Raw genomic sequence first — 26,346 nt, forward strand, 5'->3', positions numbered from 1 at the left:
ATATTCCAATTAACTTGTCTACATGTGATTATAACTAACCCTTTGATTAGGAAATATAAGGACAAAGCCGGCGATCCACTTTCTATGGGTCAAACATAAACTGTGACGTATTTTACTACGAAGCTTAGCTGATGATCATCTCTGATCATACTGTAAATTTAAAATTTTACAGCAAGTCCGTGAACAAAGTCATAAGTCAACTATTAATAACAACACTAATTGAGTGAATATCACTACACAATCCACACCATCACGTGCCTAGATTAATATAGGGACGGCGATACCTAATGAAGGAGGCTCAACTTGCATCCGTCTCCAAATTGTACTGGTTTTTCAAATATTTAAGATTTCTGTATGAGAAAATTACTCAGATTCAACTGTAAGGGAGAGAGGGTTAGCTCGAGCTCTTCTGGTTGTATAGTACATTATAAATATTGTTTATCCATTCTCTCTTTTTCTGAGTAAGAAATTAAATTTTTTATTTAAAAAAAAAAATGTAGTTCTAAAACCTTTTGCACCAATTATGGATCCTCAATAAATAAAGGGTTCAACCACAGGTATTTTTCTTTATTTTATATCTCATCTCATGCTGTCAATTTTTTTTGTTTCAAATGTATAATAACTTTTGTTGCTTCCAAATATTCGGAAATTAAATTTAAATGGTTTGAATTTAATTAAATAGATTAGTGATTCAATGACATTTTCTAATTCTTTCTCACATGAAAAAACTTCAAATTGAACCCTCCTTTCCTCACTTATAGTAAGGGTTAAAAAAAGCTCAAATTGATTGAATGGTTTTTGTTTTTTTAAATAATTGATTGCTTCCATTCAAAAAAAAAAAAAATAATTGATTGCTTTAAGTTTACATAAAATAGCATGAGGAAATATGGTAATATTGGGCCAAACTCATCCTTGACCTGTCTTGGTCCAATATTATAGACACAGACAAAACATAAGTACTGTTTCTTAGATTCTCCTTTTAAGATTCAGTCATGTGTGCCTACTTAATTAAAAAATACACTTCTATCCTATGAGAAAAAATTTACATGGCAGAATCTTAAGAGGGGAACCTAAGGAATAATACCTAAGTACTGTACCTAAGTCTTACTCTTATAGACACAACCCTTCTTTCTTTCTTTCATTCTTTTTTTTTTTTTTTTTTTTTTTTTTGGATAGGAAGACACAACCTAATTGAAAAACACAACCCTTCTTTCTTTCTTTCATTCTTTTTTTTTTTTTTTTTTTTTTTTTGGATAGGAAGACACAACCTAATTGAAAATTATAGAGAAAGCCATTTAGTACAAATTTTTATATAATGGATGAGTTCCTCTGTATTTTTTATGAACCAATCATTTAAATTATGAACTAGTGATGCATCTTGTAGCATTGTTTTGTATCTTAAAATGACATTACTTATTTTCATGGAGGTTTTGTATCTTAAAATGACATTACTTACTTATTTTCATTGAGGCCTCCATGAAAATAAGTAAGTAATGTCATTTTAAGATACAAAACAATGCTACAAGAATGTACACGAAAGTTTACTCCAAATGATTAAAAAAATTAAAAAAATAAAGAATATATATATAAGAAAGATGTTATATATCAACATTAAACAAAATAATAAACAGTGGTAAACAAATAAAAACGCAAAAGTCCCCAAAACTTTGAGAATTGACATAAAAACAGTCACTCTTTTTCGCCGTCTCTTCCCAGACGCGGAAGGAATACTTATCTTTGGAAATTTTACTATGTGCATGAGAACAATTTGACAGTTTTCAAATAATAGTTTTCACTACAAACATGGTACTTTTTGGTAAGATCATAGCGTAGAAAGCGAACATTAATGTTTTTATTCCATCCTAAAATTCACATTTTAGGTCCTATGCATGCATTTCATTGTCTCTTTGTAATTTAGTCAGATTTCTCTGCAGGGATTAACACGTACACGTGCTTAAAAGTTCAACTACCACTCAAATTCATCTATTTTTATTCCACTAGCATTATATTCATAATACATTACAACAGTAGGAGAGAGATTGCCTAAATTTTTTTATGAATGGGGAGGATCCCAAAATCTTAGTTTTCTTGGATCAATCTCTTAAAATATGTGATCAACGCATTTTTCTCGGCTAATAAAATATTAGGCTACTAGTCGCTAATGCATATAATGTATGAGAAAGTTTGACAAAAACTATTCTCTTATAGAGTCCGAATTAAGTAAGTATGAGGTGTCAAAGTCATGTTATACATTGTAAGGTTAAATTTAATCAACCATCTTGTTGGCTTTATTCCGTGTCAATTTGTTTGTATTTCAGCACTTAGAAACCCTGTATTTAGGTGGGATTCATGTAAGGGTAGTGAGTAAGAGAGTGTGAAGAAATGCTTAAGATTGTGCAAGGATATAGGGCTTCAAGGCTGGGACTCACGGGTGACTCACGACTGGCAAGCCGCCAAATGCAGCACACGAGTGAAGCATGTGAGAAGATGAACAGTCGCGCTAACTGGAACACTACAGGACAAAAAGTCCAGCCTGGCCGTTCTGTTATCTTGCGACTCAGCCAAGTCACGAGGCCAAGTCACCAACCAGCTCTATTTTGAAAAACCTAACTTTTCGCATTCCTATCTCATCCTAGTATAAATACCCCTCATATCCATGAAATGTAGAGAGCTTCTAGAGAGAATTTTGAGAGAGAAGCTTGGAAGGCTTAAGTACCTGGGTAGATTAGGCTTTGAGGGTCTATTGTTGTTCATGTATCCCAACTACATTTTCTAGTGGATTATTAACCGCTTGGAGGGCGGCGGAGAGGTTTTACGCCGAGGGCTTCGGTTTCCTCTTTGATAACACATCATTGTGTTGTCCTTGTGTTTGCATCTCTCTTCCCTTAATCTTTACCATTTAATTTCTGTTGTGAATGTGATTTTAATTGGTTTAGATTGTTTATCAATTCTGATATAAGTTTGTTATCATTTTCCGCACATACATTGTTTGATATAAAGGTTGAATTGGTATTTTGTTGTTTGGGGGTCTAAACATTTATAGTGGTTTCAACGCTATTTGAACTTTCATACATCATCCAATAATAAGAGATTATTCATAAATTTTTTTACTTAAAACTCAATACATCATACCATATCTGGATAACATCTCAATAAACTTATTAAACTCCCAAATAGGTTGGATTTTTATATGAGTATTAGAATTGATTGAATGCAGTTGTGTTTATTCTTTAATACGTAATATGATGATGTGGCATATTAGAATTAGAGAGTGTGTAAAACTACATACTTATAAAATTTAATCTCTTATATATATGATATATGTTTAATTAATAAGTGTTAATAAATAAAAAGTCAAATTAAAATTTTATATAAAAGAATTTACCAATTTGTTTAGAAAAGATCAAGCTCAATTTAATGAAAAATTGTTTAATATTAGGTTATTTATCCAAAAAGATAGTAAATTAAACTAACAAAGGTTATGATAACTCCAAAAACCAAATCATAGTATAACAACAAAAGAGGAAGTTAACCAAAAAAAGGTCAAGGCTACCATTTTATATAGACTATAGATTATAGATATAATTTTAATATATAAGATAATGTTATAAGAATATACAACAAAGTCTACTCCTAACGATTAATAATAATAATAATCAAGGTCTTAGAAGCAAGGAGGGCAATTTTGCCCTACCCCTTCCCGCTTTGCCCTGCATGGGTTGTCCCCGCCCTGTAAAGGTGGTGGGGCGGAGATAGGGCAAGATTTTAGCCTTGCACAACAGGGCAGGATGGGGATGGGTAGAATTTTTAGACCCACCCATGTCCCGCCCTGTCTCGCATTGATAAGGGTTATAATTATATTTTTTTTAATACCCTAAAACCCTTCTATTTAAACAAACATATCAATATTAGCTTATTTTATTCTATCTAACGTGGCTCTCTATCTCTATTTTATTATGTGTTATATTATGATATTTTTGTTTGTGTTGTGATATTGAATTGTTAAACACTTGGATAATATTATTCAATTTACGTTAAAAATTAGTTTTATTTGATGGGATAAATTTAATTGTAATTTCAAGTATATTTTTATTAATGAAACATGTTTAATTAAAAAAAATTGTAATAGATGTGGGGTAAATTAACAAGAAGTAGAGTTTTACGGGATGGGATGGAGCTTCGCAAGGCTCCAAGGAGCAAGGATAGAGCAAGAAAATTTTCCTCATCATGCAAGGCAGGGCAAGATAAAACCATGCAGGACGGGGGCGAAGACCCCATTCTTCGGCCCCACCCTACCCCATTGCCATCCCTAGACTTAGGACATATACCTATATCTGCATAATGATAATATGTCATCAAAGTAGAAACAAAAAATAATTCATGAAATATTTTCATGCATAGTAATCTCCTCCTCACATATTTAAAATTTTAAATAAGATTAGCAACTAAAGAACAAAAACAATTTAAAACGCAGCTTCAGTCCTACCCAGTTGAACGCAGCCTGAACATCACAAAACACTACTTCAGAGCTGGTTTATAGCCATGTTTAGTAAACATAGTTATACGTCCAGTGGCGGAGCAAAAACACAGCTCAAACACTATCCTGAAGCTGAGTTTTTAAAAAACGCAACTCCCAAGTATGTTTTTTGTAGTGATTACCACTGCTAGATTATTATTGCAAAAACATATCTCATCTTCATCATGACTTATTTTCAGAATCCCTTACCTTCATTTCAAACAGCCAGCTCTTCAACCACACCCTGTCTATGCTTCTCCTTTTCTTCATTTGTTCATCATTATACAAAGGATTTCACCAAATAAAGAGGAGATACTGATGACAAAAAAGTTGCTGCAGTTCTCCAAATCAGAAGTACAATATTGCTATTGAAATTCCAAAGATGCTCAGCATGTGAATTTTATAGCATTCTTTGTGTTCATTTATGACTCAATACAATCATACAATAAGCAATTTACAAGAATATTATGGCTTCCATGTACTGAAAAATATCACAACGACCATAGTTTACTTTTCTTTTTCTTTCTTCATATAAGTCAAAATGGCCTAAAAATTATGTTAGGTTTTGAGTTTGTAGTGTAGGAAAACTATGACAATTTGTAAGTCTTGTTGAGTTAGAATGTGTACTTTCAAGTCCAAGACAAATACCCAAATCTAGAATAAAGAAAGACGTGAATCTGAAATTTTCAATTCCTACTCAATTCCCATTTGACATGTCTAAACCATCCGTTTCCTATTCGACATGTCAAAATTCGTAGAATCAGAAAAAAATCAACAAACATAAAAGAGCTCACACCTTGTTTGTTTCAAGCCCAGTTTGTGATTCGTTTGTTGTGGTATTTAAAGGACATTATATAAGCTATCCTTTGAGAGAGAGAGAGAGAGAGAGAGAGAGAGAGAGAGAGAGAGAGAGAGAGAGAGAGAGAGAGAGAGAGAGAGAGAGAGAGAGAGAGAGAGAGAGAGAGAGAGAGAGAGGTGCCTCATGTTCTGTATCTAGAATTTTTGTACCCAAAACTCTCTCATAGCTTCTACCAATGACATTCTTTGAAGAAACTCAAGATCCGATGTTGTAGAAGTTACTGCCTCATACCAATCATCAAAAATGTTATAGATCTAAACCTTCAAGGGTGGTCTCAGAGTCGTGGACTGGAAGTTCACGTTGGAACACATACATATCAAAGAAGTTTGTGGATTTTAGAGCTAAGTTTGGTTACTGTAGTTAAGTTTACGAAGAATATGGCTATTCAATTTGTGAACTTTTATTTGATGGTGAATCTACTTACCCAGGGATTGTAAGGTCAAGACTTCCTAGAATTTTCACGTGGAACTATTTTGTTTCATTGGTTTTCTAGGTCATCATATCGTGTCTTCTTTAATTTTTCTCACTTGCATGATCATGATTATCTAATTAACCGAAGGTTTTCATAATTAATCTAAAAATCAAGTCGACCTTAAAACTGGTTAATTATTGTTTTTGGTAGGGGTCTAAACCCAACAAGTGGTGATATATAACAAAATCTACAATTTAATTTTTGTAATTCATTAATTTTGGTTTTTTTTAATGTAATTTTCGTTATTTTAGGTTTAGGTTATTATTTCTTTAATTTTAAGTGTCTTTAATGTTGTTTAGTCAAATTATGGTTTTGTACACTTTCCTAACCGCTCTAGGTTCTCCTAACTACCCTAGATTTTCTTTTTACTATTTAAATGCATTCTAGCCTCCAAAGGTAATTTAGTTTTTAAATTAATAAAATTCAAACTTTGTCTATTTTTTTTTTTTGGTGGATTCCAGAAAATTATCACTTAGTGGATTCTAGAAAATTATCACTTGGTGAATTCAAGGAACCCCTCGTAGATTCAAGATTCACTACCAAAAACTAATAATTTAGTTTAGTTTCTATTCCATCAAAGAGAATATCGTGTGTGCTTTCTTTAGGTTTCGGCGACATCAAGTAGTATCAAAGTGGGTTAGCTCTTGATAAAGTAGTCTTTGCCCTGAGTTGATCATTGACCCTCAAAATTTGCCATTGGAGTCCCTAGAAAAGCTCATGAAATCTCTGAGATTTTTGTTACTTTTGTTTTGATTGAAATCTTTTCACAAGCAATCTTTCTCCAATAAAAAGTGAAATCAATATTGTATAGACATTAATTAGCTAGCTAGTTGGAGCATTACATGTTTAATTTCTACTTTGATAGTTTTCTTTAAGCTAGTGAAACCAATGTTGTATAGACATTCTGCATTAAGCTAGCTAATTGGAGCATTACATGTTTAATTTCTACTTTGACAGTTTTCTTTAAGCTACATGGTAAATATGCATGACAATAAACCTAACCATAAAGGAAACCAGTTTTGCATTTTCCAATGAAACAAATGGATTAAGAATAGCACAAAAATGTTGTTTGTACTAGATGACTTACCTTCATGTTGTGATATGCTTGACAAAAGAGCCGGGTTTTCGAAGAAAGTGCAAATGCATGTTTTAGTATCTATGACAATCCGATGAAGAATAAGAAGAGAATGAAGCTCTTTATATATATTTAGAGCATTAATATTCCAATTGACTTGTCTACATGTGATTACAACTACCCCCTTTGATTAGGAAATTTAAGGACAAAGTTGGCGATCCACTTTTCATGGGTCAAACATATACTGTAATGTGACGTGTTTACGTGCGAAGCTTTTGTGATGATCTTCTCTCGTCCTACTGCTCTACTTGTTTATAATCTTACTTCAAGTCAATGAACTAAGTCTTAAGTCAACTATTAATAACAACAACGATTGAGTGAATATCACTATAGAAATCCATACCATCACGTGTTTAGATTAATTTGGCGAAGGTGATAACTAATGAAGCAGCAACTTGATCTGTCTCCAAATGGTACTGGTTTTTCAAACACTTAAGATTCTAATTCTATGTGAGAAAATTACTAAAGATTCAACTGTAAGGGAGAGAGGGATTTGCTCGAGCTCTTGTGGTTGTATATATACTACATTATATATATATATATATATATTTGTCTTTTTATGAGTTAGATTAACAAAACTTTAGTTCTATAACTTTTAAGAACGATTATAGATTCTTAACAAATTAATCAAAGTCAATCAAATGTATTTTTCTCTAGTTTATTTTTATCTCATGTCTCTCAACCTTTTGTTTCAAATGTATAATAAATTTGTGTTGCTTCCAAATATTTGGAAATTTAAATTGTTTGAATGTCAAAAGCTTTGTGATTCAATGATATTGTCTAATACTCACATGTTAAAAATAAAATTTGAAATAAGCCCTAAATTTAAATCCTTCTCTCCTCACTTATCATAAGGTGAAAAAATGTTTAAATTGGTTGAATATATGGTTTTNAGATTTTTGTTACTTTTGTTTTGATTGAAATCTTTTCACAAGCAATCTTTCTCCAATAAAAAGTGAAATCAATATTGTATAGACATTAATTAGCTAGCTAGTTGGAGCATTACATGTTTAATTTCTACTTTGATAGTTTTCTTTAAGCTAGTGAAACCAATGTTGTATAGACATTCTGCATTAAGCTAGCTAATTGGAGCATTACATGTTTAATTTCTACTTTGACAGTTTTCTTTAAGCTACATGGTAAATATGCATGACAATAAACCTAACCATAAAGGAAACCAGTTTTGCATTTTCCAATGAAACAAATGGATTAAGAATAGCACAAAAATGTTGTTTGTACTAGATGACTTACCTTCATGTTGTGATATGCTTGACAAAAGAGCCGGGTTTTCGAAGAAAGTGCAAATGCATGTTTTAGTATCTATGACAATCCGATGAAGAATAAGAAGAGAATGAAGCTCTTTATATATATTTAGAGCATTAATATTCCAATTGACTTGTCTACATGTGATTACAACTACCCCCTTTGATTAGGAAATTTAAGGACAAAGTTGGCGATCCACTTTTCATGGGTCAAACATATACTGTAATGTGACGTGTTTACGTGCGAAGCTTTTGTGATGATCTTCTCTCGTCCTACTGCTCTACTTGTTTATAATCTTACTTCAAGTCAATGAACTAAGTCTTAAGTCAACTATTAATAACAACAACGATTGAGTGAATATCACTATAGAAATCCATACCATCACGTGTTTAGATTAATTTGGCGAAGGTGATAACTAATGAAGCAGCAACTTGATCTGTCTCCAAATGGTACTGGTTTTTCAAACACTTAAGATTCTAATTCTATGTGAGAAAATTACTAAAGATTCAACTGTAAGGGAGAGAGGGATTTGCTCGAGCTCTTGTGGTTGTATATATACTACATTATATATATATATATATATTTGTCTTTTTATGAGTTAGATTAACAAAACTTTAGTTCTATAACTTTTAAGAACGATTATAGATTCTTAACAAATTAATCAAAGTCATCAAATGTATTTTTCTCTAGTTTATTTTTATCTCATGTCTCTCAACCTTTTGTTTCAAATGTATAATAAATTTGTGTTGCTTCCAAATATTTGGAAATTTAAATTGTTTGAATGTCAAAAGCTTTGTGATTCAATGATATTGTCTAATACTCACATGTTAAAAATAAAATTTGAAATAAGCCCTAAATTTAAATCCTTCTCTCCTCACTTATCATAAGGTGAAAAAAAGTTTAAATTGGTTGAATATATGGTTTTATTTTATTATTGTTATTTTTTAATAATTGAATGGTTTTAGCTTAGACAATATAGCATGAGGAAATATGGTAATATAACGCCAACCTCAACCTCGACCTGTTCTTGGTCCAATATTGTAGACACATCCCAATCGAAAACTCTACATTAATAGAGAAAGCCATTTGGTATAAATTTTTATATAATGGATGGGATCCTCAAACTGTATTTTTGATGGACCAATCATTTAAATTATGTAACTAGTGATGCATTGTTGTCATCCATGGAAATATTAAGAAATACAGTACAATTTTAAGATATGAAACTTGCTACAATAGAACGTATATACATGAAAGGTTGCTCCGAATCATTAAAAGAAAAAACATATTTATGACCTTAAGAAATAACTGGTGCTTAATTTGTGTAATGATTGCACAATTATACAATATTTCTCTCACATGATATTACGTGTAATTGTTAAACAAAATAATAAATATTAGTAGCTTAATTGACATATTTTAGTGTTTTTAATAAAAATATATAGAGTTTAAATATCTTACCTCTCATTATTATAACTGCCAAATTTTTAAAAAATAAAAATAAAAATTCATAGTCCCCAAATTTGGATTTTGTCGTGAGACTAATCACTCTTTTTCGCTGTCTCTTCCTACACGCGGAAGGATTACTTTTTTAAATCTTTGGAAATTTGACCATATCTGTAAGTATGATAACAAATTAACAATTTGACAGTTTGAAAATGAATGGTTTTCACTAACTAACATGGTACTTCTTTCTTGGTAAGATCGATCATAGCGGACGTAGAAAGCAAACATTGTTTTTATTCCATCCTAAATTTCACATTTTAGGTCCGATGCATGCATTTCCTTGTCTCTTTGTAATTTAATCAGATGTCTCTGAAGGGATTAACACGTGCATGTGCTTAAAAGGTTCAACCGTTCAACTAACACTCAAATTTCATCTATTTTTATTCCACTAGCTGCTTAATATTCATATATATATACATAACACATTACCACAGGAGGAGAGACACGACCTAAATTTTTTTATGAATGGGGAGGATCCCAAAGTCTTAGTTTTCAGGGATCAACCTTTTAAAATATGTGATCAATGATGCATTTTTATTGGCCTGTAAAATATTAGGTAACTAGTTATTAATTGGTATAATGTACAGGAAAGTTTGACCCAAAAAAAATATTATATATGATATATGTTTAATTAATAAGTATTATATGAAAGTTGGATTTCAAAATTGGTAGACATACACTACACCGATATGTGTTTCTTTTCAAAACAATTTACAAGAACATGTGGTAACTTATTCCTATATTTTGTTGATATGATATGGACAAACAACACCATATGTTAGAAAATTATTTGAGCATGTTAATATAATTGCTATAATACTAGACACGTGGCATATAATTTAAAAATTTTAGTGAAGTAAATGCTTTAATTTAGTATAGTATTTAAGTTCATGTTTTTATTCTTATTCTTATTTATGACTAATAATTTTTTTTTTTTAATTTTTTGGGAAAGGACTATTAATTCTTAATTTGTCATTTGCCTATTAATTTTCCTAACCATTCCCTCTCAAAGGCTATTCAACTATTTTGTTCTAAAAAAAGGTATTTTGTTGAAAAATACTTTAATTGAGTATAATATATGTGTAAGGGCAAGGATTTGCTGCAAACTAAGTTGCAGCAACTCCTGAAAAATGCAAACATGTCAATGCCTTAAATAGATCCTATTTGGTGAAAAATCCAATCTTGACACGGAAAAATATAAGCCATGACAGGTGTCTATCTGAGACATTGACATGTATGCATTTTTGTAAGAGTTGCTATAACTTAGTTTGCAGTAAATCCTTAGTCTCACCCTATGTGTAATGAATATAAAAATGTAGAAGCACTACTATTTATTTATTTTTAGAACCATAGAAGCAATACTAGAATTAATGAAAAACACCTAATATACTAAACGTTATTGAAATACATAATACTTGGAAGCCTTAAATGCCTAGTTAGAAGAAGAAAAAACTGCCAAAATGATGGATTTATCACTTAATACCACCCACACCAATGCGTAGGGGTGCACATACACACAAGTAATTATTAGATACTTCTGAAGCACGGTAAATAGTGCTCCCTCGTCTTACAATTATAGTTGGGTCCACCCATTAATTTCATAACGAGGTCTATTATAAATGTAAGAGGATGGAGTACCATTTTAAAGGAGGAAGCACCATTTTCACTATACTTCAGGTTTACCTAAGTATTTTCCCCCACACACATATAAATAAATAAATAAATATATATATATATATATATTGGAAAACCAAAAAATAATAATAATGACTAAAAAAAAAAAATAGACAAACTTCTAAAATGATGGATTGACCACCTAATTATGTTAAGTTTAAATAATATTTTGCAAGCATTAATCGTAATTTGTCCAATCAAACTCCTAAAATTAATGACTAATTCTTCCTCAAAAAAAAAAAAAAAAAACAAATTAATGACTAATTGAAAGTGTCAAATCTCTCATAAACGTTTCTTTTTTTGGGGCTAAAATGTAAAATCCCATAAGTGTATTTGGTAGACTGAAATAGGGGTGCCAAAATTCAACACGGCTCGCTAACACGATACAATACAAAGTTAGCAAGTTATGGCTTAAAATTTAATGGATTCGTGTCATATTCAAGTTGACACCCATAAACATGTCGTGTTCATGTTCAGCCCATAGAACTCATTTAACTCGTTTAATTAAATGTTATTTTACTAATATACCATTCAAAATGCTAGGTATATAAACCCATTTGACTCATTAAGTCGAATACTCATGAGTCGACAAGGCACGAACCCAACACGTAAACACGAATTGTCATCCCTAGCCAAAAATTACTTTTAAAAGTTAATATTTTACACATATATTAATATTACTCAATTAATACGTTCATTACACATATATTCATGCTATAAATCTCTTCGTATATGCTTATTCTCTCTCTCTCTCTCTCTCTCTCGAGACTATAATTTTCATTGGTTGTTCAAAGCATTTATTCCCTTTAAATAATAACCATTTAACAGTGGAAAAAAATCATAAATTACAACTTTCAGCTCTAAATTTATTTGTTCCAATATTTTTCCAAAGGAGAAAAATACTACGGCAATGCTACAATTCTCTTAGTATTTCTTCTCCTTTTGATTTCACATTTGCTTTGCATATTCTTTTTTTAGTTTTGAATTAAGCATCACTAGAGAATAAGGGGAAAAACTGCAAATTTATTCTTTCAACGTAGAATCTTTTTTAGTATTTTGTTTCTTCATCAATTCCAAACATATTTGCAATTAGTTAAGACTTTGTTTTCCTTTTCTTTCTTTTTTTCTTTTTTTGGTGCTGAAAATATGCAGAGGATAAAAATCCAGTTATTATGATTTCTCAAGATAAACGGTTAAGATAAGATTCTATCATTTTTAACTTCTTTTTTTGTATATATTATGGTCTTTGTCATCTATATATATAACTAGCATGTAACTCCATGCAAACACATGGATGTATTTAAAATTAAACAAAATTTTTATCATAAAAATATAAACAATTAGTCAAATTATTATTTAATAATAAAAAAAACATGTAACATAATTTTTTTTTTTTGAGGAAGAATTAGATAATTAGTCAAACGTATAGATACATTTAAAATTAAACACAATTTTTTATCATAAAATATAGATAATTAGTCAAATTATTTTTTTTAAGTAAATATAATTAGTCACATATTAAAACTCTTACCTAAATTTAAGACTACTAATGATCATTTTTTTTCTAATTTTTAATAAGATAGAACATGTGATGATTTTTATTTTATTTATTTATTAAGAAACATGTGGTGATTTTTATTGAGTATATGTAACAGTTTTTCTTTTTTTTAATTTTATAGTTCATTAATATTAAATTCTTAGTATTTTGCACTCATTAACTCACTTGACACAAAGATTAAAAAACTTAAGTAGACACATGGCATATGCTTAAGTGGATAATTATGGTGTTGTCCCCACATAAATTTAGACATGTGCAAAATTGGATTATAATTTCAAATTCTAATTCAACTTTCTCTAAATTTTACCTATAAATATATATAGATGACTTATAAATTTGAACTTTTTTTAGTCATATGATTATGTTTTTTATGGTTTATTATATTGGACTCCTCATTTTCTATACTAAATTAACTAATTTGACACAAAAATTTAAAATTTTAGATTAGATGAGACATGTGACTTAAAATTAAACTTTAATTAAAATTCAATTTTTATACTAAATTAACTCACTTGGTACAAAATTATAAATTTAGATTAGATGCGACATGTAGTGCAAAATTAGACTCTAATTGAATTTCAATTTAAAAATTAATTTAATTTTCTCTCTGCTTTACCTATTATTATATATATAGATAATAGGTGAAACTGAAAGAAACTCAAATTAGAATTCTAAATTAGAGTTCCAATTTTGTGCCGTATGTCCTAAATTATTTATTCTTAAAGAGTTTTATTTCTTAATTTTAGAATCAAATGTGGGACCGCATCATAAATATTCATCCAAGTGAGTTATTAAGTACAAAAACTAAAGAGTTTAAAATAAATAAATCGTAAAAAAATAAAAATAAAAAGTGCTTCACAATAATTTTTTAAAAAACGGACAATTTAAATTTTATACCTAATAATATCCTTGCAAAAATTTTTAAAGAGTTAACAAAATATAAAAATGACTATAAATTGTATTTAAATTATATATATATGGGTTATATTATACATCTTGTTGTATATCTTTAAGCATATCCATACATATGCATAGAGTTACAAGCTAGTTCATAAAATTGGTTGGTTTTTATTTGTATTACTGATTTCATATATGTCAATAGAACATAAGCCCTATTTTGTTCAAAGAGATAAGAGATCATTTGATATAAGGTGTTCCTTCCATGGTTGTCAAAATCACGATCTGGATCGTAAAATCGCACGATTTTACGATCCCACCTCACTAAAAAGTTTAAAATCGTAGCAGGATCACAAAAAAGATAGGATCATATGTAGGATCGTGTAGGATTGCATAGGATCGTAGGATTATATAGGATCCTACCGATCCTACCAATCCTACCATTTGGCTTGATTTTTTTTTTTTTTTTAAGTGGGATTCATTTGGGTGAGATAATCCATCTAAACCCACAAGCCCAACTGATTATCAGAAGCCCAATAATGAATTGAAGTCCCAAATTTACCCCTATGTCAACATAAAATCACAAAAAAACCTATAGTACTTAAGTTTAACATTTTGGACGTTGATACAAGGAAGGATATAGATGATGAAATCGGATATGACAATAGTGATTAGATTAGAAGAACCTTAGAATGGGAATTCTCTTTTGGATTTCATATTTATAATTAGCTAGTTTACCTTAGATTGAGAATTCTCTTTCGGATTACATATTGTAAATTTGTAGTTAGCTGGTTTTTATATGCTAACTAGCCTAACTTATTTTGGATTTGGAACTTAGAATTTGGAAAACATTTTCCATATGTGTAGATAATATTTTGGTACTTAGTTGCTAATTAAACATGTACTAAACTTTTTAAATACATTATGTCAAAAATTAAATATATTTTGTTTCGTTAGAATGACATAAGAACGATGTAACGCGTGCAAATTACATTTTATGATCCAATTTTTTTTTAATAGATGGATTCATATTTTAAGTGATTATATAACATACAAAGTTACTATCAATAGGTTTTTTTGCTTAAAATCTGAAAATTAGTAGGATCTTACAATCCACGATTCAATCCTACGATTCACGATCCTACCTACCTCCCACGATCCTACATAGGATCCTAATTTTGACAACCTTGGTTCCTTCCCCTTTTCATATATTGGTACTTTTCTAAAACTATATGTAAAGGAATGGTCTAAATATTTCCAACTATGAATTTTGATAGATTAAGATGTGGAATTAATATGCAATTTTTCAATATTCAATTTTAGATGTTGTGCAAAATAAAATCTGATTTTTTTTTTTTTTTTTGGGTAGGTTATGCTATGGTTGATGGAGGGCTTATGATGGCTTTGACCTTAATATTGTTATACATTTCAAAGTTAAATTTTATGTCAGAAATTGCTACATATTAATGAATTAAAAAAAATACTCATGACTTTATATTAAACAACCATTGGTTCCTATATTTTTTATCATTATAAATAATTTTAATTCTTTTTACTATTTATTTTCACGTTTTGTATGTTGTAGGGTCTGATTCGGCAGCCCAGGCCCAAGAGGGATGGGTTACGAGCCCAATGAACCCAAGACAATGAATTTGTAGAGAGTGGGCGAAAGAGCTGGGCTAGGTGTGAGTCAAACAGATGTTAATTATAGCGCTTGAGGATTCATTGACACAAAAATATATTCATCTTCCTTTACAAATGTCTGTCCGAAGAGGCATATTATTGAAATGTGAGATGGTTACAATTCCTGGAACTACAATCAAATTGTCTCATTCTTTTCTCCCCCTTTTTTCCCATCCTCATTATCAGAGACCTCTCTTGCTTATATAGCACCCTTTTCTATCATCTCCATTGTCCATTTGTTCTTCATCTAAGCATCCACTTGAGTGCATGTCCCATCAGGTACTCTCTTTGCCCCTCCGTGAGTGGTAGTAGCTGAGATTACACTGTTCAGAGGTCTTCTCCACATTAATGCGGCCAGAAAAGCAGCTGCAATGCATTTAATACAGTGATGGCAACTTTTCCTTAAGATATTTTCTCGTCCTAATCATCCCCAGATACGCCCAAAGCTTATCTTTGTCGTTGGGATTGCCCGAGAGTCCATTCGGACCTTCTATTCGCTGGCTGGGTCAAGACTATTTATGTCCGAGGAGTGTAAACTCTTCGGACAAAATGTGATCTCTTCGGACGTTACTCTTCCTTTACTTCTGGGTTGGTTGCATTCAGATGAATTCTACCCCGACCTGCTATTACTCTTCGGACGTACAGTATTCCTCAGGACAGGGCCCACAGCCCAATAAGTATGTCTGGACTTTCATCCCCCACATATGTGATTATAATTTGTTAAAATTGTAAATTAAATAATCCACCGTTTGTTTTATTACACTATATATTTCCCTAACTATCGGTATATTTGCTTATTTTTGCAACAAATATTGAAAATGGTGCTAAGCAATGCAATATGATTTTTTTTCAATAGATACAGACAAATAACAATTGGTTTCTAATGTACAACATGGAATTATTTTAAAAAAAAATGATTAAAATATATATATATATAAAACTTATTCAGGTCGTGATGAATATCACCCAAAATCTCCTAATAGTACTTATTTCTCATTTATTGGTGAATATTTCTAATAAAATTTACTGAAGTTGTTTATTGGTTGATGCAATTATTGATTATTACTATCTCTTTTTTCTTCCTTTCTAATTTTTAAGTGCGCCTTTTACAGATTCAAGCATTTTCGAAGTGTTAACAAAATATTTTGTCATATGAAAGTCGTGAAATTCACAAAGTTCTGTTGCTAGAAATCTTGTCTTCTATTAAAATATTATTATAGTACTAAAATTTAATACTGAAGACTGTTGATAAAGTTGAGTGCTTCTTTTTCAACCCATTTGATTTCAAAATATTGAATAAGTAGACTATAGATTAACTTTTTACATTTTATTATATGGTCTAACTTACTTATTAATAAAAATATACCATATTGCATTTGTGTCATGCACATAACTATATGTAAAAAAAAAAAAAAAAAAGGAGTAGCATAGGTAAAAACAATATACCATAAAATTCAAACTCATTGATAATACTTTTTATATTTTTAAGGAGTTAGGTGCCTAAAGACTAGTATTTATAAATTTAAAAACAAAAAATTTTCCGTGCAACGCAAGGGTCAATAACTACTATATTTAAAAGCTTAAGTATAATATTTATTGTTTCAAGCTCTTGTTGAGCCACATTAGCCTAACATTTGGTCCTATTCCATCAACTTCAGTCTTATTTGGTCCTATTCGGTCCATTCAATCGTATTCACTACACTTTTGTCCTATTCGGTCCACATTGGCCCTATTTGATAAATTTTGTCCTCTTCAGTCCTGTTTGGTCCACTTTGGTTCTATTCAGTCCGGTTTGGTCCTAGTCGGTCTACTTTGGTCCTATTTTATCTACTTCATTCATATTCGGTCTTATTCTGTCCACTTTGGTCATACTCGGTCCATTCGGTCTTATTTGATCCACATTGGTCCTATTCTATCCACTTGATCAGTACATTCCATCTTCTTCGGTCCTACTTAGTCCACTTTGGTCCTTTTCGGTCTACTTAGTCCTATTCAGTCCACATGGATCTATTTGGTCCACTTAGGTTCATTCTGTCCACTTTGGCCCTATTATGCCGATTCATTCTTATTTGGTCCACTTTGGTCTAATTTGGTCCTATTCAGTCCACTTCGGTCATATTCGGTCCATATTGGTGCATTATGTCCACTTCAATACAATTTGTTCCTATTTAGTCCACTTCTATTCTATTCAGTCTATTTCGTCCACTTTGGTCCTATTCAGTCCATTTGATCTTGTTCAGTCCACTTCGGTCCATTTTGGTCCACTTTTGTCAATTCCGTCCATTTTTGTGCACTTACGTAATGGGAAAAGACAAGTTTGGAAAGACAGGTTTGGACTGAGAGCATCTATTCTAAATCTAAATTTATTATTTTAAAAAAAAAATTCAAACTCGTAATATCTAAAATCTTAAACATAGTATTTATTATTGTTATACTTCTATTGAGCCTCATTAACGTAGCATTTCGGTTCACTTCAATCTGGCTAAATTTAAGTGATAGTTTTTCTAAACATGAAGGCTATGAATATTCAAATGTAATCTTTAGGATAATTATTCATTTGTTTTAACGTTATTACTTTTAAATGAACTGCATGAAGTTGATTATATATATATATATATATATTTGTGCATTTGTGTTTAATTTTTATTTAACTATATGGTGCAACGCACGAGATATTGAATAGTTAATAAATAAAAAGTTAAAGTAGAAACCTCTTGTGAGAAATCACGAGATTTTACTATGTGGCACTTTGTATGAATAGTTTTTCATTTAGTCTTTCGTCTCACTCATGCCATCTTATTACTAATGACCAATTTAAGCCATAAATGTAGAAAATTAAGAGATTTGGTTTCACTCCCTTTTCCAACTTCCAATTTTAATTTCATTGATTTAGGAAATGAAAGGTTCTCTCCATTCAATGTTAGATTTTCATGTTATAACACCTATTATTTTATATATTCCAATTTCACAAAATATCAAAGGGCCAAAAGAAAAGTAGGAAGAGAGAGAGAGAGAGAGAGCCAAATATGAAGAGTGAGAAAATTGTTAGGTTATGTGGAGCCTAGTTGTGTTTAATTCGAATTATGACCCAACTCGATATAAAAGTGCTACAGTTTTTTGGTACATATTTTTCTCTATTATGCATCTCAAAAGACCTGGAAATTTAGTGAATATTCCCTACAAAATTATGTTAGATTCCAAATATATATATATATGTGTGTGTGTGTGTGTGTGTGTGTGTATTAAGATGATGTTAAAGAAAAAAAAAAGCAATAAAAAGTGAAGAAAACATTGCTATTGTGCAATTATCCATGTTGAATGTTTGATGTTGAGATGCGCCTAATCGTGGCGGTGGGTCTAGTCAGAGAAGGAAAAGAGCATAAGAAAAATCTACCTATGAAATTCTAGGTGATGAATGTTCAGTAACTCAAATAATTGGATATAGAAGAAAGATGAACAAAATAAATAAAGAAAAGAAGAAATACTAGGGTAGGTTAAAAGTCTTTGTCAACCAAGAAGAGTATGAGACTGAGTTTGGTTTTGGATGTATCTATCTAAACTTCTCAACAACGATGGCAAAGCTTGATGCAATGCTTCAGCGGCATTTGAGATTTTTAAATGATATATTTGGAAAAGAGTTTAATCTTTGCAAGTGATTGAAGTACTCAAATATATGTAAAATTAAAGTTGATATATAAAATAGTAGAATTTTATATTTCTCTGTTCAATTATTGTATTATTTTTAAGTCTCTTGATATGTATACTTCGTTTTGGCACCTCCTCATGTACAAAATGCTTGGATGTCTAGAGTGGAAAGGGTTCGAGATGTGAAGTTAGCAATATATTGTAATTATTTCTAAAAAAAAAAAAATTTATAAGTAATTATCTCTAAAAAAATTATAAAACTTAAATTTTAGATTTCTAGCCTTCAAAAGTTCACCTTTTTTTAAAAAAAAAAATACTCCTAAAAATATGAAAAAGACATTGTGGGGGGTAAAAGTCTAACCTTATGTATTGGGTCTAGGACCCTACTTGAAGATTACTGGATGTCCGAAGAGAAGAAAGTAGTTGAGAAGGAGTCCGTGTGGAAGAGATATACCTGGAAATGAACGAGGAGTATAATCCAAAGAGATTACCAGTGGTCCGAAGAGTTCATTCTCCTCGGATACAAAGAGTCTCGATCAAGCAAATATCTAGAAGGTTCGAGTGATTTTCCTAACGACTTCAATGAGAAGGATAAGCTTTGGGCATGCTTGGAGATGATAAGAACAGAGAAATATCTAAAAGAAAAAGCTGCTATCACTGTGTTTAATGCATTGCAGCAACTTTCCTAACCGCATTTATGTAGAGAAGATCCCTGAACAGTGTAATCTCAACTACCACTACTCACAGAGAGCTAAAGAAGATATTTGACATGACATACACTCAAGTAAATACACAGATGAAGAACAAAAATACGATGGAGATGATAGAGAAGGATGCTATATAAAGGGAAGAGACGTATAATAATAAAGGATCAAAAAAAAGATAATAAGAGAAGAAGAAAAATTTTACTATAGCTCTAAGAACTGTATTCACTGTTCAATCAATAATATTCCTCTTCGGACATCAATTTATTTAGCTTTTAAGTGTATTTTTACGTTGGTTCATTTTCGGATATTATAATTAACAGTTGCTAAATTCACAATTAACTCAACTCTTTCACCCACTTTCTATAAATTCATTATTTTGGGCTTGGGTTACAAATCTTGACCCTACAGACATAATAACAAGTTTTTAATTGAAAACGTCAACCGTAAGTCTGTAAGAACTAAAAATGCATGTATACCTCATTTAAAAAAAAAAAAAAAATCAACAGGCATGTGGTGGCATTTTTAGAGTCTAAATTAATTATGGTTAGTTATAGATATATTGAATTACAATTTTTTCCTCTCCCTTCTACCTTTTGTAAGGATGTCGATGTGCAGTTCCGCTTTTGTTGTCTTTGCCTATAGTGAAAAGAGACAATGTTACAAGAATGTCACCAAAGGCTGCTCCAAATAATAAAAATAATAAAAGGAAAGCATTAGAGATGATCCCATGTAGTGACAAAAGCAAACAGCTGTTAAACTTCTTGAAGAATTTTACAGAACAATTTTATTAAGATGGAGCACAACTCATGTACGAAAATGAATTATGGAACTCATAATGTGTTGTTTATATATTAAAAATAGAATCTTATCCTTCTTTTGCTCTCTCAAAACCTGGTCTTCTAATTTTTCAACAGAAATAGATACAAGGAGCAAATGGAGTCTTTTGGTTTCTTCTATTAATCAAACAGTAGGTGGGGACTTGGACGTATAGCTATATCCTATATGTGCAAAATGATAATATGTCATCAAAGTAAAAAAATAATAATAATTCTTGAAATTTTTTTCATGCATAGTAATCTCCTTTAACAGATTTAAAATTTTAAATAAGATTAGCTACAAAAGAACAACAACAATCACCACTGCCAGATTGTTACTGCAAAAACATCTCATTTCACCACGACATATTTTCAGAATCCCTTACCTTGATTTCAAAAGGCCAGCGCTTCAAGTACACCCTGTTCGTGCTTCTCCTTTTCTTCATTTGTTCATCACTATACAAGGGATTTCACCAAATAAAGAGGAGAAACTGATGACTAAATAGTTGCTGCAGTTCTCCAAATCAGAAGTACAAAATTGCTATTGAAATTCCAAAGATGCTCAGCATGTGAATTTTATAGCATTCTTTGTGTTCATTTATGGCTCAATACAATCATACAATAAGCAATTTACAAGAATTTTCTGGCTTCCATGTACTGAAAAATATCACAGCAACCATAGTTTACTATTCTTTTTCTTTCTTTATATAAGTAAAAATGGCCTTAAAATTTCAAATTGAAATGGCTATTGAGGTTGTTGTCAGCTTAGATATGTACATGCTGTGCTGCCTCTCTCTTCTGTAATGTATTGCTAGCTCTTTCAGCCAGCTGTGTTGTTCCCTTGAGTAGCTTGTCCTACTTGATATAGATTTGGAGCTGTCTATGCGGGTCTCCCACCTTGCTCACACCATCTTGGTCTTCCAATTCAATTACACTTCTAACTGTGTTGTAGCTCAAATGGCACTTCCTCATACATAGTGAAATGGAGGGTGAGGTGATAAGTGCAAGTATAACTTACCGCACACAACACACTTAATTTTTAATCTTATTAAGAATTCAAAATGTATATAAGGTTACTGCCTTATTGGTCCACAGGCCCAATAATTATTTTCCTACTTGGCAGAAGTAGCTGCTGCACATATTAAAGCAACTGATGCAATGAGAATCATTGATTTATGGAACAGCTCTAGAAGGAAAAAATTGTGCAGAACTCATTTCATCATGCTTATAATTTGTATATGTGATCTCAGAATGTGTCTACAAAGTAAAAATCAAGCTCCCTGCATGCCAGTGCCAACAAGGCTTTCAACCCAAAGGGAAGCAAATTTATTTTCATGCAGTTTGAATATTGATTCAAAAAAATAAAACAAAAAACCACTGAAAGGGAAAAAAAAAATAAGGGGACAAAAATAGCATAGACTTTGGTACAATATACAAAATTCACAATTAGTTGAGATTACTGGGGGTACCATTTCAACAATTAGACAAGATCTGGGTTCCAAGTAAGCTGTTCAATGCTCATCCGCCTCAAAGATCTAACCATATTCTCATCAGAAGCATGATTCCGAGTTAATCTATTGTGCATATTCTGGAAGGAAGGAAAATCAATTGCTACAGATATTCTATCACGGTGCAATGGATCTTCAGAGAAACTGATAAGAGCCTCTGCAGCATTATCCCTCAGTTCCACAGAGTCGTCATGTAACAATTCAATCAGAAGTGGGATTATCCCTGCATTTGCAAGTGCCAGCCGATCTTCCTCATCATAACTCAACTGCGCAATAGCCCCAGACACCTTTTCCCTAACTTCATTATTCCTGTCTCTCAAAAGTTCAACAAGAAGTGGAATTGCACCTGAGTTTTGCACAACAGATACAGAGTGTTTGTAACCTGAGAGATCCCACAAAACATCAGCAGCCGCAGCTTTTGCTGCGTCGTCACCTTCTTTAAGAATCCCTACCAAGTGCTCAGCAATCTCAACTGCATTCATTTCTGCAACAGCCAATATACAAAACGCATCCTCTGCAATTTCCTTACCGCTAGGGTCAGGTCCCTGAAGAAGTTCAGCATATAATGGTATTGCCCCAGCTTGAGCAACAGGTCTAATGTAATCAATGTGAGCAGAGATCACACCAAGAGAATTACCCGCTACAAGTTTTGTTGTACTATCCCCATCTTGGAACAACTCAACAAGCACTGGTATCACACCCAATTCAACAAGCATACGCCTCACACGTCTTGTAACTCCAAGCAACCCAATTGCTTGACAAGCTCTTTCCCTAGATACCATGCTACCACACCTAGCCGCCTCAACAAGAAAGCAAATGCCTCCTAAACTTGTAAGTACTCTCCTAACCTCTCTCAACAATGTCAATGCACTCAGAATCTCTAACAAGTACCTCCTAGTACTATCTGTCCGCAAATTTAGCATATTTATGATAACTTCAAGTCCATTTCTAGCTACAATCTCACGATTTATTTTTCCAAAATTGACAAGAACCCACAAACACTTTATCATGACCCTCTCAAAACCATTCTCAGAATGTGGCAATAACCTTAGAATAGACACTATAGCACCGGATTGGCCTATCTCTATTACCAACCCACCATCACCTCTACAAGCAATACATTTTAAGCAATATACAGCAGCTTCCTGGATAGGCTGACTTGAATTATTAGAAGGCACTTTGCTAAGAATTTCAGCTAGGATAGGTATGGTACGAGCTAATATACTTTGTGGGGCATATTTACAGAAATGGGCTAGCTTTACTGTGGCTTTTATTCTCATAGCCTCAGTTCCAGAAGATATCACATTTTCATACTTATTGAATGCTTTTTCCCAATCTGGGTTTAGTTTTTCTTGGATTTTCTCAGCCTCTGAATGACCCATTACAGTAAATTCAAGCCTGGTTCAAAAAATTCAACACAATCCACTCAATCTCCAGGTATAAAACAATAACAATACTAATAATACAAACAAAAACAGTGTGCTTTAAGACAATTTATAAGCGGCTTTTTCGTATATCAGAATCAATAGAGAGAAACCAAAAGAACCTACAGTGATTGCATATCAACAAGAAAGAGAAAGAATTGGAACGCAAGAGAGAAAATTGTGAGTACCCTTTTGGATTAGTTGATCAAATATGCAGATTGATGAAACTAACAAACAGCTTGAATTCAAAGCCAATCCCAAATCATCAGGTATTTTGTACAAGGGCAATAAGTTGACCCACACAAGTGTACGGACAATACAGGAGAAGTTCGCCCTTGAAAACAAGACATCGCCTTAAGAAGTTTAGCAAAAAAAAAAAAGACATCGCCTTAAGAACTTATAGTTAATGACACGTCATCAACCTATGAAATTTTGCAAACTTGTTAAGGCAATGAACTTGGTTCCGACGCCAATGTGTGTCATCTTCGTTACCAAAAGTGGGGTTCGGTGACTTTTAGTCTAAGAATATCGTTTTAACAAGACTAAAAATTACACATTTGAGTTTTCACCCTTAAAGTTTATGGTTGATTTTATTTTAATTTCTTAAATTTATATTTTTTATTTTGATCCGCCAAATTTATTTCTGTTTTAAAAAATGGTAGATCTGTTCATGTTCATTACTAATTTGGTTGAAATACGTTCTTTTGTTGACACCTAACCAAAAAATCAATCATGGAGATGAATGGAATAACCATTTTTAAAATGGAATCAAATTTGTTGGACCAAAATAAAATAAAAATTCTAAGAGCACATAATAGACCACAATTCTTGCGACAGTTGTCCATTTGACATATTGTTAATAGTAGGAAAAAGCAGTAAGTTCATGTGAAAGTCACACGCAGTCAATCACAGTCTGTCATGTCAGATAATTGAGGGCAAAAGTTGTGACTTTTTATGTGGTACTAGAATTATTCAAAATAAAATAAACCCAAACTTTAAAGTCAAAAGTGAAATATGGTTTTCCTATTAAAAAAAATGGAAATATAATTTGTAGTCATATTAACTATTAAGACTTTGAACAAAGAGTTTAATAGGTCATTAACATAATTTGCTTTATTTAATTAAAAGAATTAGGGTTGAAATCTCCTTCTAAAAAAAGAAAGATATATGCTATAAAATGATTTTTTTTTTTTTTTTTTTTTTTGGGATTAAAATTTTAACCTGAGAGAATTCAAAGGTGCATTACTTTCTAAATTGTAAAAATGTTTAATTCATAAATTTTCCTCATAGCATCTTGAAAGTCAAGGTGAAATGAACAAGAAGGGCCCCCATAAGAAAATAATGTTCTCTTGAAGATTTTAAAGGAACTTAACAAAAAACATCTAGGGGAATTTAGGCTGGATAACACACATGATATCCAATTGTAACTAAACCATTTAGGTATTCATATTTCTCCCTCTCAATTTTTTTTTTCTCTGGTTCCGGTCCACATCTTTGTTGATAATGATATGAAAAGTATGTGGCAACAAAGGAGTCTTTTTCTTTTTTGGATAAGTAAGAAGTGGCTACCAAGGTGTCAATTCAAGCACAGTCCTGGAAAGGGAGATAGTATTTTATAATCATTGTAATTCAAGAAAGGTCATTGGATCGTTATTAATACAGAAAGAGATTAAGTTCAATGTAAATTTTCAACTAAAAAATTGATGCAACAAAATAAAAACAAGTCATCATAGTGCAAAATTTCTGCAACTAACTAATTGTACAAGCTAGTATTACTGCAATTATGAAATGACTAAAATCAAACATAAAAGAATTCCAGGCATTGCTTTATCTACTAACAGCATGAAGCCTCTCCCCAACTAAGAGCCTAAGCAAAGAAAAGAAATATTATAATGAGATCATGTTGCGGCCTCAGGCAAATGATGCTTCTGACATGTGAAATTGAAATGTCACATTCATTTTATGCATGATGGTAATGATGTAGCTTGTATGAGTCCCACACTCCCACCATGCAAATTAGAGTCTTAACTTGAAAGATTGGACACATTAATCATTTCATTGCAGAGTTTTTTGTAGCTCAAGGTGCATATTGCAAATACCCCCATACTCTAGGATGAACAAATGCCCACGAAAATGTGTGAATTTCGACATTGATTTGGGCAATGCAGTGAACATTACAAAACAAATCTCAAATTATATTATTTCATCGCAAAATTTTGTAGTTTAAATTGCACATTCCAAATCCTCCATACACGAATAGCCGTATTTAACCCATACATTATGTATGCAAGCATGTATGTTACCTACTATGATTAGAACAGTTTATTTCAAGTGTTTTAATCTTAGCCTTTTTTATTTTATTTTTTAATATTTTTTATTTATTTTTTGTTGGAACATAGGAAACTTTATAAACAAAAACCTATGGACAACTAATCTCATCCACTAGAACTAGTTACCGAGTAATTCAACATATTCATCATTGACTAACTACCCAATTTATGCACATGCTTAAAAACAATCTTAGACTTTTATTTATATTCATGAAAAAAACCATCGAAATTAAACACTTAAAAATTTATGGTATCATTGAATATTCCATTGAATATATATGATATATTTTTATACAATGCATAGAACGAGGAAAAAAAAAAAACCCACGTGCAGAGAGAGAGAGAGAGAGAGAG

The 26,346-nt window shown here is 31.4% G+C and overlaps 1 protein-coding gene across 4 annotated transcripts; it reads right to left on the reverse strand.

Annotated features, from left to right (window-relative positions):
* Window positions 1–20,436: 20,436 nt before the first annotated feature.
* Window positions 20,437–24,081, reverse strand: LOC112006218 (uncharacterized). Of its 4 annotated transcripts, XR_002882308.2 has the most exons (4): window positions 23,851–24,081; window positions 22,200–23,636; window positions 21,117–21,186; window positions 20,437–20,551 (listed from the first exon to the last, which is right to left on the reverse strand). XR_002882308.2 is itself a non-coding variant. In XM_065760022.1 (3 exons), the coding sequence occupies exon 2, from the start codon at window positions 23,618–23,620 to the stop codon at window positions 22,211–22,213; it is 1,410 nt and encodes a 469-aa protein (XP_065616094.1). In that variant the 5' UTR covers window positions 23,621–23,636; window positions 23,851–24,081; the 3' UTR covers window positions 21,108–21,186; window positions 22,200–22,210. The 4 variants fall into 4 exon arrangements, 3 of the variants coding, with proteins under 3 accessions (XP_065616094.1, XP_023894293.1, XP_065616095.1); XM_065760022.1 differs by lacking the exon at window positions 20,437–20,551 and having other exon boundaries at window positions 21,108–21,186; XM_024038525.2 differs by lacking the exons at window positions 20,437–20,551; window positions 21,117–21,186 and adding an exon at window positions 21,273–21,693.
* Window positions 24,082–26,346: the final 2,265 nt, after the last annotated feature.

Source organism: Quercus suber, unplaced genomic scaffold, assembly GCF_002906115.3.
Source record: "Quercus suber isolate HL8 unplaced genomic scaffold, Cork oak 2.0 scaffold_350, whole genome shotgun sequence".
Classification (NCBI taxonomy): Eukaryota; Viridiplantae; Streptophyta; class Magnoliopsida; order Fagales; family Fagaceae; genus Quercus; species Quercus suber.

Bases quoted from the DNA above. Each gene is read 5' to 3' on its own strand.
- LOC112006218 (XM_065760022.1), bottom strand. From the start codon at position 23,620: ATGGGTCATTCAGAGGCTGAGAAAATCCAAGAAAAACTAAACCCAGAT.